The sequence below is a fragment of the Hemicordylus capensis genome, chromosome 2 (genome assembly GCF_027244095.1).
Source record: "Hemicordylus capensis ecotype Gifberg chromosome 2, rHemCap1.1.pri, whole genome shotgun sequence".
NCBI classification, from domain to species: Eukaryota; Metazoa; Chordata; class Lepidosauria; order Squamata; family Cordylidae; genus Hemicordylus; species Hemicordylus capensis.
Genome location: NC_069658.1, coordinates 258,946,268 through 258,962,176, shown reverse-complemented (window position 1 = coordinate 258,962,176; position 15,909 = coordinate 258,946,268). Strand labels below are relative to the sequence as shown.

Here is a 15,909-nt window from a genome sequence, read left to right as displayed (position 1 = left end):
GGAGTGAAGTTATGCAGCCTTGCCCTAGACTAGTGGTTCTTAACATGGGGTCTGCCAGATGTTGCTGAACTACAACTCCCAGCATCCCCAGCCACAAGTTCAGCAACATCTGGCAATCACAGCCCTAGACCAGGGATCCCTCAGCCCCAGTGTCCAAAGGCTGACTGAGATGTTATGAGTTGCAGTATGACAGCCTCTGGGGATCCAAGCCTGAGAACCCCTCTGTGCCTAGTCTCAAAAGGTCCAGACTTGATGGACTAAGCAATGATCTAAACCTGTTTTCGGTAGCCACTGCACAATTTACACTTTAGCCACTGCACAATGCTCACTCCATATAATCAGTCAACCTCATACAGAGGGGTGGGGTCCTGCCTCTTATGAACCGTGATGGACAGACACCCATTTAGAGCATATTGGATCATGGGTCTATTCTAGTTTCTGTTGTCAACTCTGCAGAGTCCTTAAGGCTGTGCTTGGAGCAGCCTGGAGTATCTCCCAGGGATGGAACCTGAGGCCGCTGAGCTACAGCCCCATCCCCTAAGGGAAATATCTTATAATAGACAATGCTGAACATATAGTAACCCATCTAAATGTAAACCAAGATGAACCCTGCCTAGCAAAAGGGACAATTTATGCTTGCTACGGCGCAGCAGGGAAAAGCTTGACTAACAAGCAGAAGGTTGCTGGTTTGAATCCCTGCTGGTACTATACCAGGCAGCAGTGATATAGGAAGTTGCTGAAAGGCATCATCTCACACTGCGCGGGAGGAGGCAATGGTAAACCCCTCCTGTATTCTGCCAAAGAAAACCACAGGGCTCTGTGGGCACCAGAAGTCTAAATCGACTTGATGGCACACATTACCTTACTTTAAGTCATGCTAATAAGGAGCTTCTGTGCAAGCCCAAACTATATATTTGAGACTATATATTTCTATGCAAGCCCAAACAGTACATTTGCTTGGAAGTAAGATCCTCTATGCTTATGTGGGAATAAGCCATGACCCTCCAAAGTACTCATGCATAAAACTGCACAATGCAATCTGATACTGAGCATGTCTACTCAGAAGTAAGTCCAACTGAGTTCAATGGGACTCCCAAGGAAGCATGCATGTGTATGGAGCTGCAGCCATGCAGTGCAAAACTCGGACAAAAGTTAAGTCCTACTGAGTTAAAAAAAAAAAACCCAGGACGCTTGGCCACCTTAACCCTTCACCTACTTCACCAACTGGGCAAAAGTGTGGGCCACAATACATTGGTTACACTTTTATGGTGCCGTGTTGACTCAAATCGAAGATGACTGAATTTAAGACGACTCCCTTAAAAGCCGAAGTTAATTACAGGTTATACCTGCATAAATCCAGGACTCTGGATTTAAGACGACCTCTCGATTTCTAGTATCAAAAAACTTGGGCGGGACCTAGTCTTGGATCCACGTAAATACAGTGCAACCAGACTTCTTCTTGCCGGAATGTTCTTGCTTTTAGGATACTTTATAGAGATCATGAGCTGAATGCACTTGATGCTTAAAGGCAGCTGCCATCGGGAACAATTAAACGTAATCTTCCCCGCACACAGGTGCAATTGGCCCACCAGAATGACTGCCAAGGGAGGGGCTCGCCCGCCTATTACCCCCTCGCCACTTCCGCTTGCCAGAGAAAGCAGAGCAGGCGTCCGCAGCTTGGGCTGGGTCGAAGGACGAGGCCTGAAGTCGAGCCCTTTCCCCGTCTGCTGCTTAAAGGACTGTCTTGCTGAGGAGAAGGAGGAGGAGCGCTCCCAGCCAGACTGCCCCGCGCTTCGCAGGATGGCGTCCAGCGACTCCAGCCTGGCCGACGACCTGACATGCCCCATCTGCTTGGCCATCTTCCAGGAGCCCCAGATTCTCAGCTGCGGCCACAACTTCTGCCTGTCTTGCCTGCGCAGCTGCCTCCCCAAAGGGGAAAGCCAGGCGACGTGCCCAGAGTGCCGCCGCCCCTTCGAGCTGGCGGGCCTCACGTGCAACCGAGCGCTGGCGAGCCTCGCCAAGAAGGTACGCCGGTTCCAGTTCGACGCCAGGGGAGAAGGGCTGCAGCCGGCGGGGGCTCCTCTGGTCACGGTGGGCCTCTGCGCGGAGCATGAGGAGCCGCTCCGACTCTTCTGCAGCCAGGACATGGTGCCCATCTGCGTGATCTGCCGGGACCTGCCGCAGCATCAAGGGCATGAGTTCCTGCCTACCAGAAATGCTGTGGAAGACGCGCAGGTTATATAGCCTTGATTTCTTCTTTCGGGGAAACGGGCGGGGTGGGTGTAAAAGATGCCTGGTCCACCCCCCCCCCGCCCCTCATCCCTTGGAAGCTGTGGAGTTGGATGGGCAAAGCTAGACTTGCAGGCTGTGTCCAGGGTCTGTCTGTGTACCTCTTGGGAGGGAGCAAGTCCTGTTGGGTAAGGTTCAATGGGGCTTACTCTTAGTCTTAGCTAAGTGCTGGTAGGAGTCCCATGCATTCTTACTTGGGAGTAAATGCACATAATTCAATGGGCTGGCCTTCTGGGCAACTTGGGAGTTTGCTTGAAGACTCTTTGAACCTTAAGAATATAAGACACTGCCCTATACCGAATCGGACCACTGGTCCATCTAGCTCAGTGTTGTCTACACAGACCGGTAGTGGCTTCTCCAGGGCTTTTTGGCTTCCATTTGAACATATGTCCGTACTCTGTACTACTAAAACAAAAACCCAGTTTTGCGCCAGACAGTGTGTAACCCAAACTACTTGCCGAGAAATATGTTTGTGACTTGCATATATTGTGCAGAAAAGAAAGACTGCATGTTTTAGAATAGCTTCCACTTTCCACACTTGTTCTTACTTTAAAATGTTATGGTGCAGTGGCCTTGAGGGGGAAGGGCTGCTGTTCAGTAGAAGAACATCTGCTTTGCATGTTGAAGGTCTAGGGTTCAAACCCTGGCATCTCCAGTTAGGGCTGGGAGATGGCCATCTGAAACCCAGGAGAGCTGCTGCCAGTCAGTGTAGCTGTGCTGGATGAACTAATGATCTTCTCAGAGGCATCTTGTGGGCCACAGGATGTTGGACTAGATATAGGCCGTGGGCTGGATCCAGCTGGGTGGTTCTGTTCTAACCTGATTTTAACCTGTGAGGTTCATGTGAATCAGCAAGCCTCCTACTTTCTGAGTTTCTGCAGGATACTATTTCTTTTTAAAAAGCTGTATTTCTTTGCAAGTTGAATTCTACCCTAATACCAAATGGGGTCTGGCGGGGAGGAGAGGCTGGCTTCCTATTTGTGCAGAATGACAACATAACTCAGAGCCTTCTATTTTTATTTATTTATTTTATAAACCACCTGACCCGTGTTCCTTCTACAGGTGAAACTCAAAAAATTAGAATATCGTGCAAAAGTTCATTAATTTCAGTAATGCAAATTAAAAGGTGAAACTGATATATGAGATAGACGCATTACATGCAAAGCGAGATAAGTCAAGCCTTAATTTGTTATAATTGTGATGATCATGGCGTACAGCTCATGAGAACCCCAAATCCACAATCCCAGAAAATTAGAATATTGTGAAAAGGTTCAACAGTCTAGGCTCCAGGTGTCCCACTCCAATCAGCTAATCAATCCATAACACCTGCAAAGGGTTCCTGAGCCTTTAAATGGTCTCTCAGTCTGGTTCATTAGGAATCACAATCATGGGAAAGACTGCTGACTTGAGTTGTGCAGAAAACCATCATTGACATCCTCCATAAGGAGGGAAAGCCTCAAAAGGTAATTGCAAAAGAAGTTGGATGTTCCCAAAGTGCTGTATCAAAGCACATTAATAGAAAGTTATGTGGAAGGGGAAAGTGTGGAAGAAAAAGGTGCACAAGCAGCAGGGATGACCACAGCCTGGAGAGGATTGTCAGGAAAAGGCCATTCAAAAGTGTTGGGGACTTTCACAAGGAGTGGACTGAGGCTGGAGTTAGTGCATCAAGAGCCACCACACACAGATGGATCCTGGACATGGGCTTCAAATGTCGTATTCCTCTTGTCAAGCTGCTCCTGAACAACAAACAACGTCAGAAGCGTCTTACCTGGGCTCAAGAAAAAAAGAACTGGTCTGTTGCTCAGTGGTCCAAAGTCCTCTTTTCTGATGAGAGCAACTTTTGCATCTTGTTTGGAAACCAAGGACCCAGAGTCTGGAGGAAGAATGGAGAGGCACACAATGCAAGATGCTTGAAGTCCAGTGTGAAGTTTCCACAGTCTGTGTTGATTTGGGAAGCCATGTCATCTGCTGGTGTTGGTCCACTGTGCTTCATTAAGTCTAGGGTCAATGCAGCCGTCTATCAGGAGATTTTGGAGCACTTCATGCTTCCTTCCGCAGACGAGCTGTATGGGGATGCTGACATCATTTTCCAGCAGGACTTGGCACCTGACTTGGCACCTGCCCACACTGCCAAAAGTACCAAAACCTGGTTCAATGCCCATGGGATTACTGTGCTTGACTGGCCAGCAAACTCGCCTGACCTGAACCCCATAGAGAATCTATGGGGCATTGCCAAGAGAAGGATGAGAGACATGAGACCAAACAATGCAGAAGAGCTGAAGGCCGCTATTGAAGCATCCTGGTCTTCCATAACACCTCAGCAGTGCCACAGGCTGATAGCATCCATGCCACGCCGCATTGAGGCAGTAATTGCTGCAAAAGGGGCCCAGACCAAGTACTGAATACATATGCATGCTTATACTTTTCAGAGGTCCGATATTATTCTATTCTTCAATCCTTGTTTTATTGGTTTCATGTAATATTCTAATTTTCTGAGATTGTGGATTTGGGGTTCTCATGAGCTGTACGCCATGATCATCACAATTATAACAAATTAAGGCTTGACTTATCTCGCTTTGCATGTAATGCGTCTATCTCATATATCAGTTTCACCTTTTAATTTGCATTACTGAAATTAATGAACTTTTGCACGATTTTCTAATTTTTCGAGTTTCACCTGTAAGCCTAAGGCATGCACAGGTGTGTGTGCTCACAAGTTTTTTTGATGTCCACTCACTTAATTTTAGATCCCACTCTGGTTGAATCAGGAAGGCTTACTCTAAATGCATGTGCACGTGCACTGCCTTGATACTGTTGTGGGGTGGGTGGGTGGGGGGAATTCATTGTGCACACAGATGAAGGAAATTGGAGAACACGGACTCCAAAGTTTGTTTTACTCCAAAATAAAGCCTGACGCCTTATTTTTGTGGTTCACAAAAATAAACATGATAGAAAAAGAATAAAACCCACTGTTAAACAATTAAAATTTAAAACATTCAAAGATTACAGCAATTAAAAATTTAAAACATTCCCATTTAATACAGTGCCTTAGAGTGCATTGTCAGAAAGTGGTGTATTTGGGCCCTGTCTGGGGTTGCCAGAAGGGGCATAAGGGGCTTGCCAAGGGTTAGGCTGACACAAGCGGTTACTATGTACCAGCCATGCCCCTTGTGTTGATATTGGGTGTGTCAACACAAGGAGCATGGCCAGCATCCGGAAGGGCAGCCATGTGCCCCGCCCTCCACTCCTTCCCATCTCGTGCTTTGTAACCCGGCTGAGTGCTTTCCTTCTCTCGCTCTGAGTGAGGGAGAGAAACAAAAGTGTGGGCTGGGAGCAGGAATGGGGCTGTGTGTCATGCTCCCAAGCAGCAAGCACTTTGTTCACCCGGTAGGTGTGAGAGGAAGTTCAAGGGGGTGCTGTGGGGGAGGAGCAAGGGGGGCTGGGGCAACTCCCTGACCTTAGTGGCTCAGGGACGTTTGTCCCCCCTTGTCCAATGGTGATTCTGCCACTGGTTTCCAGCAAAGTGCTTCTTTGTAGAACTATTAAAGGCACAGAAGATGTTGGCAGATTCTCCTACAGAACCAGAAGAGAAAAGAGGAGCCTGGGATAATGCTCCTTTTTACTCATAACGGCACCCAAGCCCCTGACAGCATGTATGTTTGCTCTCCTTCCCCCAGCCACTCCCCTTATCTACCTTTCCTGCCTACTCTGCAGCACACACTTGCTTCCCATTCTTCACATGCCTCTTCTTTCCTTCTGCTCCCCCAAATCAAAGGGGCCAGTGTTGGGTAGTGGTTAGAGTGCTGGACTAGGACCGGGGAGACCCAAGTTCAAATCCCCATTCAGCCATGAAACTAGCTGGGTGACTCAGGGCCAGTCACTTCTCTCTCAGCCTAATCTACTTCAGAGGGTTGTTGTGAGGAGACACCTAAGTATGTAGTATACCGCTCTGGGCTCCTTGGAGGAAGAACAGGATATAAATTTTTTTTTAAAAAAAAAAGTCTGCCAAAGGGAAGCTTTTAAGTTGCCTAACTCGTGCCCTTCCAAGTTGACAATGGAAAAACAGGTCGATCTAAAACTATCGCAGTCCCTAGGTAAACATGTTTTCTAGTTACAGAACAGCTTAAATGCGTTGTAATACAGAATTGTAGGTCCTCTGTTCTGACTTCACCCAGTTGTCAGGATCTTCTGTGGGAGGCAATTATTCATTTATCCTCAAGGGTTCTGGATTTCTCTACTGTACAGGCACTTCTGGAACCATACCTGGGTATTCTGGAGGAACTTTTGAAGGACGCCACTGATGATGAATCTTATCAGCGGAAGGAGATTGCCGTGCTGGAGGTAAAAAACAAAATGGAAGGGGGAAAGGACACTACTGAGAGGAAAGGTTTGCAGGAAGGCACAAAGGCCCCTATATAATTGATACCAAATTGGGGGAGGGGGGCTGAAAACACCATATTTATGCTTCATGATATCCTGAGAAATGGGTGGTCCTGAGGAATAACTGTGTAGGGTCTGAAATGTAGGGGCTTGTCAAACTTCTGGAAGGCTACAATACACCATGACTGGAGGCCTGCATTTAGCTTGGTGGGGCACAAGTGTTCTGGTATGTTCCGCATGCAAGTATACCCTCCTACACTGGGGGAGAAAGTAATGTTGGTAGACTTGCCATGAACATTGTTCTCCCCAGTGAATGGAGGCTGTTCAATACACCCTTGGTTTATACGTGTGCTATTTTGATTTATACAATTGGACTAATTGGCTTCCTTTGAGGGGGGGCATCTTTTTTCTTTTCACTGCAATACTGATGCTCTGATATAATCTAGTCTACCTGTCCTATCAAATATCATTGCATATTGTAGATTGTCCATAGTTGTTCTGTTGTGCCTGTTGACTGTTCTAGTGGTTTTTCTCTCTCATTGAGCCTTCCTTTTCTACCCACTCCGGAACTGAGCTTCTCAGGCTTGGAGGCTGAAAAACTGGGCCAATCTGAGGAACTGAAGATGTCCTAAAGTGTCCTGAAAAACTAAAAATTAACAGATCACCAGTGCCAAATGCATCCACCCAAGCATTCTGAAGCAACTCAAATGTGAAATCTATTTATATTTTTATACCACCTGATATGTACAACTCTAGACAGTGTACAAAATTTAAAATATTTAAAGTCAACACAGATTAAAATATGAGACACAATAAAAATAGTATAAAAGTTAAAACAGATTATTAAAATTATAATTAAAAGCTTGGAGAACTGGGGAGTCTTGAGGGTCTTTGTGAAAACAGAGAAGGAGATGCTCTTATTTCAGCAAGGAGCATAGTCCAAAGCCCTTGGGCAGCCACAGAGAATTGCTGATCTCCTAGCAAAAATATGTAACTTGTCCCTACAATTAGGCTCTGTACCAGAGGACTGGAAAGCAGCCAATGTAACTCTAGTTTTCAAAAAGGAAATCTGGGAAATTACCGGCTGTAACAGCTTAACTTTGGTGCCAGGTAAACTGATGGAAAGCATACTTAAGGACAAAATTGTTAAGCATATAGAAGAAAAGGCCTTGCTGATGGAGAACCAGCATGGCTTCTGCAAGGGCAAGTCTTGCCTCCCAAATCTTTTGGAGTTCTTTGAGAGCGCCAACAGGCATGTGGATAAAGGTGATACGGTTGACATAGTATACCTGGACTTCCAAAAAGCTTTTGACAAAGTTCCCCACCAAAGGCTCTTGAGTAAACTCAGCAGTCATGGGATAAGGGGACAGGTTCATGTGTGGATTGGTAACTGGTTGAAGGACAGGAAACAGAGTAGGAACAAATGGACAGTTTTCACAATGGAGGGAAGAAAAAAGTGGATTTATACTATGAAAGTACGTTCACAGATCAACCACCTGGTAGATCATAGGGAATGTGTCACTTCAAGGGCCAAAAATTTCTAAAAGGCCATTCTCTGCTTCTCTTGTACAAAGGCCCTTTAAATAAATAACTGATTTTGCTTGCTTTGATCGCATGGACTATGACAGCCTGTTCATACAATGCTAAATATTTACTGCTCAATACTTGTTTTTATTCAGCCTATGCATTCACCCCTTCACTGCGGTGTTCTTATTACAGCATTCAATTTGAAGCAAAAATAGTAGCATCGTGTGAACAACCTGAGTTCATAAAGGATTTGGGGGCAAGAGGGGTATTTTTTGATTAAGTGCTGTCGAGTCGGTGTCTACTCTTAGGGACTGCATAGAAAGATTCTCTCCAGGATAATCTGTCTTCAGCTTGGCCTTTGCTATACTTGCTGGGTGACTCTGGGCCAGTCACTTCTCTCTCAGCCTAAGCTACTTCACAGGGTTGTTGTGAGGAGAAACTTAAGTATGTAGTACACCACTCTGGGCTCCTTGGAGGAATATATTAATATTATATATTAATAATTATATGTTATATAATAGTCTAATAATAATTAATATAAATATTATTAATATTAATACGCACGACACAGCAATACCAGGGGATAGCAGAATAGAAGAAAAAGAAATAGAAAAAATCACCAAATACAAAGATCTGCAAATTGAAAGGCTGTGGCAGAAAAAGACCCAAATAATCCCAGTGGTAATTGGCGCCCTGGGTGCAGTTCCAAAAGACCTTGAAGAACACCAACACTACAGGAGCCACAGAAATCACCATCAGCCAATTACAAAAAGCAGCTTTACTAGGAACAGCCTATATTCTGCGATGATATATATATAACAATTGACAATAAAATTCAGCCATCCCAGGTCCTTGGGAGGGACTCGATGTCTGGATAAAACAAACCAGTCAATAACACCTGTCTGACTATGTAAACAAGAAATAATAATTAATAAATACTGATGGGTGGGTGTGCTGATTTATAGGCTGTTGGTGGGGGTGGGGGTGGGGGCGGTGCCAGAACCCCTAGCACCGGCCCTAATTGTAGAACTGGAAAAGGTGCAGAGCAGGGTAACCAAAATGATCAGGGTCTGGAGCAAAGGAAGTACTTTTTCACCAAGTGCATAATTAATCTATGGAATTCTCTGCCATGGGATGTTGTGATGGCCACTAGCCTGGATGGCTTTAAAGGGGGCTTGGGCAAATTCATGGAGGACAAGTCTATAATGGGTCCTTTCTAGAGGCTATAGGCCGCCTCCAGCTTTGGAGGCTAAATGCCAGTTCATTCATGCATGCATTCATTTGATTTCTATACCGCCCTTCCAAAAATGGCTCAGGGCAGTTTACACAGAGAAACAACTCTGTGTAAACTTCTACAGAATTAGCTGTAGGAGATGGCATGCCCTCACCTCTTGACTGTGGCTGTCTCAGAGGCATCTTGGTGGGCCACTGTGTGAAACAGGATGCTGGACTGCTCTGCCTTGGGCCTGATCCAGCAGGGCTGTTCTTATGGTTGTCAGACAGTCCTAGAACTGGGAGGTGCCTCAGCCACCCAGGGGTATGATGGGCATCAGTCTGCTTTAATTTAGTCCTGCCCAATGGGAGCAAGAGGGAATACAACCTGCATTCAAGGATACCCTCCATACACTGGGGAGAGAGACTTCATGGTAAGCCCACCAGTATTACTTTCTTTCCCATTAATAATGGCTTGCTGGCTTGTGTTTTCCACCACTTGCAGAAGTGCACTGAAGACACTTTGAGTCACATTTCCAATGAATTTGAGGTTCTCCACCAGATCTTGGACCAGAAGGAACAAGACATTAAGAAGACTGTGGAGGAGATGAAGGACGAGAACCTGGAGAGGATGGAGGATGCTCTAAGCTTTCTTGAAAAAGCCACATTGTCATTTACTAAATTAACTGCCAAGGTTAAAGCTGCACTAGAAACCTCAGACCGCATTGCCTTCCTCAAGGTAAGAGAAGTTTTCATCAGAGACTTACCTGGAGATTTACTTGCAAGACTGAATAAAGAATTTTCAGAGCCAGGTCTGCAGAGCATGAAATCCCATTGGTATTTGGCAATAAGGGTTCTGGAGGGTTCTTGAACTGTCTAGGAGAAAGATGGTTGAAAAGCTCATTACTGGTGATGAGCTCTAATTTAAGATGGCTGACACTTCCAGAGAGAACTTGTATGGGTTATATCTAGCCTTAAAAGACCTAGTTCTGGCATACCTCTGGAAACAGTTTACAGAGGTCACTGTAATTAAGAGGCCCTGTATATCAGGCTTGGTTCAAAGGCCTGTTATACTTGAAAGGTTGAGGTTGGCTGGAATAGATCTAAGGACAAGGTCTTACCTAGATGACTCCATCTAATTATAAGGAATTGACTTGAAATTAAAAATGGCAGGTATTCCAGAGATACTGTAAAACCTATTATATTTACTTAAGTGGTTGTTCAGGCTTGCCTAGACTACAGTATTCTGGTATATTTCCGCATTTTTCAGCGGAGCATGTTATTGATTGATCTTGCTCTTCCCCCAAGGAGCTGGGTGTGCTGGACATATGCTCCCCTTTTTATCCTCACAACCACCCAGTGAGGTAGCTAAGTTTGAGATGGAGTAGCTAGCCTAGGACCACCCAGAGAACTTTGGGGTGACCAGACATTTGAACTCGGGTCTCTGGTCTATGTTCAGCTCTGGCTCTGTCCTACTACATACACGCAATTTTTGGTCATGGTCTTTGGCAACGAGCAATGATTTCTTTTAATAGAAACTTAACCTATTATGCATTCCATTATAAGTTTGCTTGTTCTAGCCACTGACTACTTAATTCTTTAACTTAGTTGTTAGTATAGTATTATTTTTCTGCAAACTGTCTTATGAAAATTGCAGTGAGTTGGAGTGTCATAATTGAGTTCATATGTTGTTTACTCTGTAGGTACCTAAGAACTAATATTGCTTTGCTCTCGCATTTGAAGCTATATATTCAATCCTTTCAAACTGGCAAGGGAAATTATAAATACACTTCAATCTGTTTTCCTTTCTTGTAGGGATTCAGAGAGCTGATGGATGAGTAAGTGTGTTTTTGTGTGTGCATATTTCACCCTCTAATTAGTCATCTTCTCAACACCTTTCTCTTCTGGGAAACACTTGACTGAAACCCCTTGGTCCTCCTCCCCAACTGAAAGACTGTCTAAGCCTGCAATCCAATGAATGCTTACTAGGGAGTAAGACCCATTGAGCTCAGTGGGACTTGCTTCTGAGTAGACATGGTATGTGTTTTTCACAGCATTGTACTTATGACATTTTTATCCCACCCTTCCACCAAGGAGCTTGAGACAGCATGTGTGGTTATCCATAAGGTAAGCTGGGATTTGAACCAATCTCCACAATCCTTGTTCCAACACTGGGCAGGTTCACATGACCACCGCCAATTCGGTAAGCCAGGAACCAGAGGTTCCCAGAGAGTGTGTGCTCCTGACGCATGTATCACCTGAAGCTAACAGTCTGGTTGCTGCACCACATTGCTGAGATGCTTGTGGAAGTGAGCATGAATTGTCCCCTTTGCTAAGCAGGGTCTTCCCTGGTTTGGATTTGACTGGGAGGCTGCATGCAAGTACTGTAAGATATTCCCCTTAGGGGATAGAGCTGCTCTTGGAAGGGCACTTGCATGCAGAAGGTTCCAAGTTCCTTCCCTGGCATCTCCAAGATGGAAGGCTCTTGCCTGTAAGCTTGGAGAAGCTGCTGCCAGTCAGTGTAGACAATCCTGTGCTAGATGGGCCAATCAGTCAGTTTTTTTTATTACAGCATTTGGCCAGCCAAAAAAATAAAATCCAGAACAACAAATATAACTAATATACACAAATAGCAGTTGATAGTTACACACAATAAAACAGTATACAAGCATCCAGGATAAATTACTTTAAAAACAGTAAAACAGCTCCTAAAATTGAGACCTTAATCTCATAGCAATATAAAAAAATTTAGCCACCACTTTTGTGATCTCACAGCTTGTGTCCACAAGACAATATTGTATATAAAAAAGCTCACACCTCCCAAGAAATCTAACTAACAGGGGGGAAATAAGTTCTTCTCTAACACCTTGATACAAAGAGCAGTGTAACAAAACATGGGTAACTGTTTCTAGGAGGCCAGAGCCACAGGGGCAGAAAACCCTAACTGAGGAGTCCTTAGCGAACCTCCTTTCCAAAAGAGGAGGGCAGCACATTTAAGCAAGCCCAAGCAAACACAACCCAAAACTTGGAGAAGTGAAGAGTTGTTAGATAATTTGCACCTCTATCTCCCATGGGGGGATCCGAAAATGTAGGGAAGAGCAGGTCCTGGTAGGTGAAGACGTAAGTTCCTGACGTTCAATGTCATGCAACCGTAGAAACAGTATTTCCTTCACCTTATCATTCTCTAAGGTAAGTAGTTCAGAAGGAGACAGTCCCAATTGCATTATTTTGTTTACATAAGATAGCCAGGGGTTTGGATAAGAGTCCAACCATAGGTAACAGGGAAAAAGAAAATTCCCGAATCTCTAAACAGAGTTTAATCCATCTAGCAGAAGTAGATTCCCAAGCTTTACAGACTATAGAAAAAGACCCAGATTCCAGGCAAAGAACAGAATATGGCACACACCTAGGCACTTCAAAGATCGCTCTTAGGAATATATACTGTACTCCAATTCAAACGTTACCCCCTGTATCCATAAAGAGGCTCCAAAAAGTAATTGAGCCACAATCTTAGCCCGAAATACCTGGAGAGCCATAGGTATATACTGGCCTCCTTTAGAATAGTAGAAGCGTAAGAAGGCACTAAGAGTTTTGCGGGCTATATGGATGGAGGACAGCCTATGGGTATTCCAGTTAAGATTATATTGGGGGGAAATGCCTAAATATATTTGTAAACCTGCTCAATATGATTCTGGTTTACTACCCATTTGTATACTTTCCTGGATTTAGAAAAAACCAGGACCTTTGATTTTTTTATAATTAATAACTAACTTGTTATCGTTGCAATAGCAGGCAAAAGCATACAGCAATCTTTGCAAACCCAGTCTAGTCTGAGATAATACAGCTGCGTCATCCGCATATAACACCGGCACTTGTTTATCAGACAGCTTCGGTGCATGTGAATCCACCTTTTCCAGACATTGGGCCAAATTGTTAATAAAAAGATTAAACAATGTAGGGGCCAAGACACAGCCCTGTCTGACCCTACGAATAGAAGGAATTAAGTCAGTTAGAGCCCCATTAGTGGCATACCTAACCCGTAATGAAGATGTGGAATAGAGCTGCAGCAACAGGAATAACAGTCTCTTGTCTATTGTAGTTTTTTCAAGTTTGGACCATAAGTGTCTGGAAATGAAATCAAAAGCAGGTTTTAAATTTATAAAAGCAACAAAAAGTTTGCCTTTAGGGCCACTAGAGTATTTCTTTGCTAGATGATACAAGATCATACAATGATCTAGAGTAGAGCGGCCTGCTCTAAAACCTGCTTGCTCAATCCCAAGACTCTGGTTCTCTGAGATCCATGCCTCAAGCTTGTCCAATAGATAAAGAGCGTATAGCTTACCAACCACGGACAGCAAGCTTATGGGCCTATAGTTAGATAGATCCAAATGGGAACCATTTTTAAATATGGGAACAACTATTGCTGTTTTCCATTGCTCATATAATTCCTGTGCTGTTAATAGATGTAAATAAATTGGCTAAAACTGAGGCCCACCATTCTATATTAGCTTTTAATAGTTCGGGAAGAATAAGGTCCGGACCAGGGGCTTTTCCAATTTTTAAATGGCCTATTAGATTCATTATTTCTGCAGGAGTAATCGGGGGCCAACAGAGTAACACATCAAAGGTGGTACAAAAACCTGGCTAGGCTGTGCGTCATTATAAACTCTAAAAAAGTGGGTTTCCCATGAGCTAGATGGGCCAATGGTCTGACTCAGTATAAGGCAGCTTGCTATGTTATGGAAGTCAGAAGAACCTGGGTAACTGGGGTTAATGTGTTAAGAGTTCAGAGGGGTTAGCTTGTTTACACCACCTGCAGCAGAAGTGCACAAATAAGAGCACTGCTAATTAATATCATTTGGAGACATGGAGTAAAGTAGTTTATTTAGGAAGTACATCAGAGGGACTACATGCCTACCTGCATCAAGAGCGGAAGAGAGAAGAGATGGTGGTCTTTCAGGTGGAAGAATGAAACGTGAGGAAAAGGGGGATTGGGTTAGAGAGAGTGTGGTCAGAAGGGAATCCATTACTCACAATCTCCATTCCCCACTGCCCCTAGTGGCCAATAGGATTGCTGGTGCTAAGAGCTGGTGCCTGCAGGAGCTGCATCTCCAACATAAAGAGCCTGCATCTTTGCTTACAGGAGCATAGAGGGTGAATCTGGTGCTGCTGGCCCTTCAGTCTTTGCTCCATTGAAATGATGGCCCCTGTTAAAAGTTCTTTGCCAAACAGGGCTGGGGAGGAGCACTCCTCTCTAGTGGACCTGTAAACTTCACAACCCAACTCAGAGGCCTGGCTTTAGGTTCTGAAACTAGTTCTAAGGCCCGAGTGGGATTGGTCCTGCCCCACAGTTGGACAATAGCCTTTTAACTGTGGGAGGTGCCAGAGCAAGTATGATACCGAGGGGTTGTTCTTAGTACATTCCTTTTCCCCCTGCAGACTCAAGAAGTACCCACAGAGTCGAGAAGTATCCCAGGAGGAAGCACAGGAGAACGGCATCTGTGTGGAGGAGGAGGAGGAGTCTGATGAGAAGTCTGAAAAGGCAACTGAACATAGAGAGGAAGCAAAGGAAGGTGTGGAGGATGATGTGGAAGATGAAGAGGATGAGGATTATGTGGCTGATGAAGATGAAGAAAAGGAGACCGAAAGTGATAACGTGATACCAGTGGAACTGGTCCTCGAAGAATTCAAGGACTCATTGAACTTTCAGGCTTGGAAGGAAATGTTAGAAAACATCAAGCCCAGCCCACTGAACTGAACTTGCCCTTTACTACCCTGATGAACCACCAGGTGGAACTGAACTGCACACCCCACTTCAGAGGAGACTGGTCCTAGTGGCCTTAACAAAACGGTGGTCTGTCATGGAACTGTTGCTCTGAGATTCATTGATTCTGTAATTCCCCTGTTAAGGTTGCTTGAGTTGAGCTTTTAATGTAAGGGAATCTTCTGAAAGTTACAGAAAACCCCCACAAATGATGGAATTAGATCCTTCAGTCATCTTTCTGAGAATGGTGGCAGCAACACGTTGGGTGACAGCATGTCCAAGGACTCTTCATAAAGCTGTCATTGCTTTCTGATTGATTTTCCTGTTGCTGACTTGAGCCAATTTTTCTTCTCTGTGAGGCTATTGGAAGACTCTGGCCACAAAGGCCTCATTAGCGATGTAGTGTGGGGCTGTCATTTGGTGCAAACAAAATGTGTGTCCATTCACTGAATGCTCTCTAGGTTTTCCTTTTATGGTTTAATAAATAAAATTAAAGCTTAAAGTCAGCATTAAGCATTCTGTTTGTTACTTGCATTTCCTCCAAGGAGCTCAGCATGTGACTATAATGTTCCTTGGAGCAAAGACAGAAGGCTACAGGGGTTCAGTATGGGCCCCAGATGTTGTGGGAGTACAACTCCCATTGTTTCATGCAGCACTGTCCTCTGGCACCATATTTCAGACTCAGAATATTAAGTAAAGTTTTATTTATAGAACTAGTTAATTTTGGCCCGTTGAAC

At 44.6% G+C, this 15,909-nt stretch overlaps 1 protein-coding gene across 1 annotated transcript; it reads left to right on the top strand.

Moving 5' to 3' along the window:
* Positions 1 to 1,568: 1,568 nt before the first annotated feature.
* Positions 1,569 to 15,679, top strand: LOC128341921 (nuclear factor 7, brain-like). The gene is made up of 5 exons (XM_053288576.1): positions 1,569 to 2,235; positions 6,535 to 6,630; positions 9,914 to 10,147; positions 11,224 to 11,246; positions 14,848 to 15,679. Exons 1-5 carry the CDS (start codon positions 1,594 to 1,596, stop codon positions 15,164 to 15,166), a joined length of 1,314 nt encoding a protein of 437 aa, XP_053144551.1. The 5' UTR covers positions 1,569 to 1,593; the 3' UTR covers positions 15,167 to 15,679.
* The last annotated feature ends 230 nt before the right edge of the window (positions 15,680 to 15,909 follow it).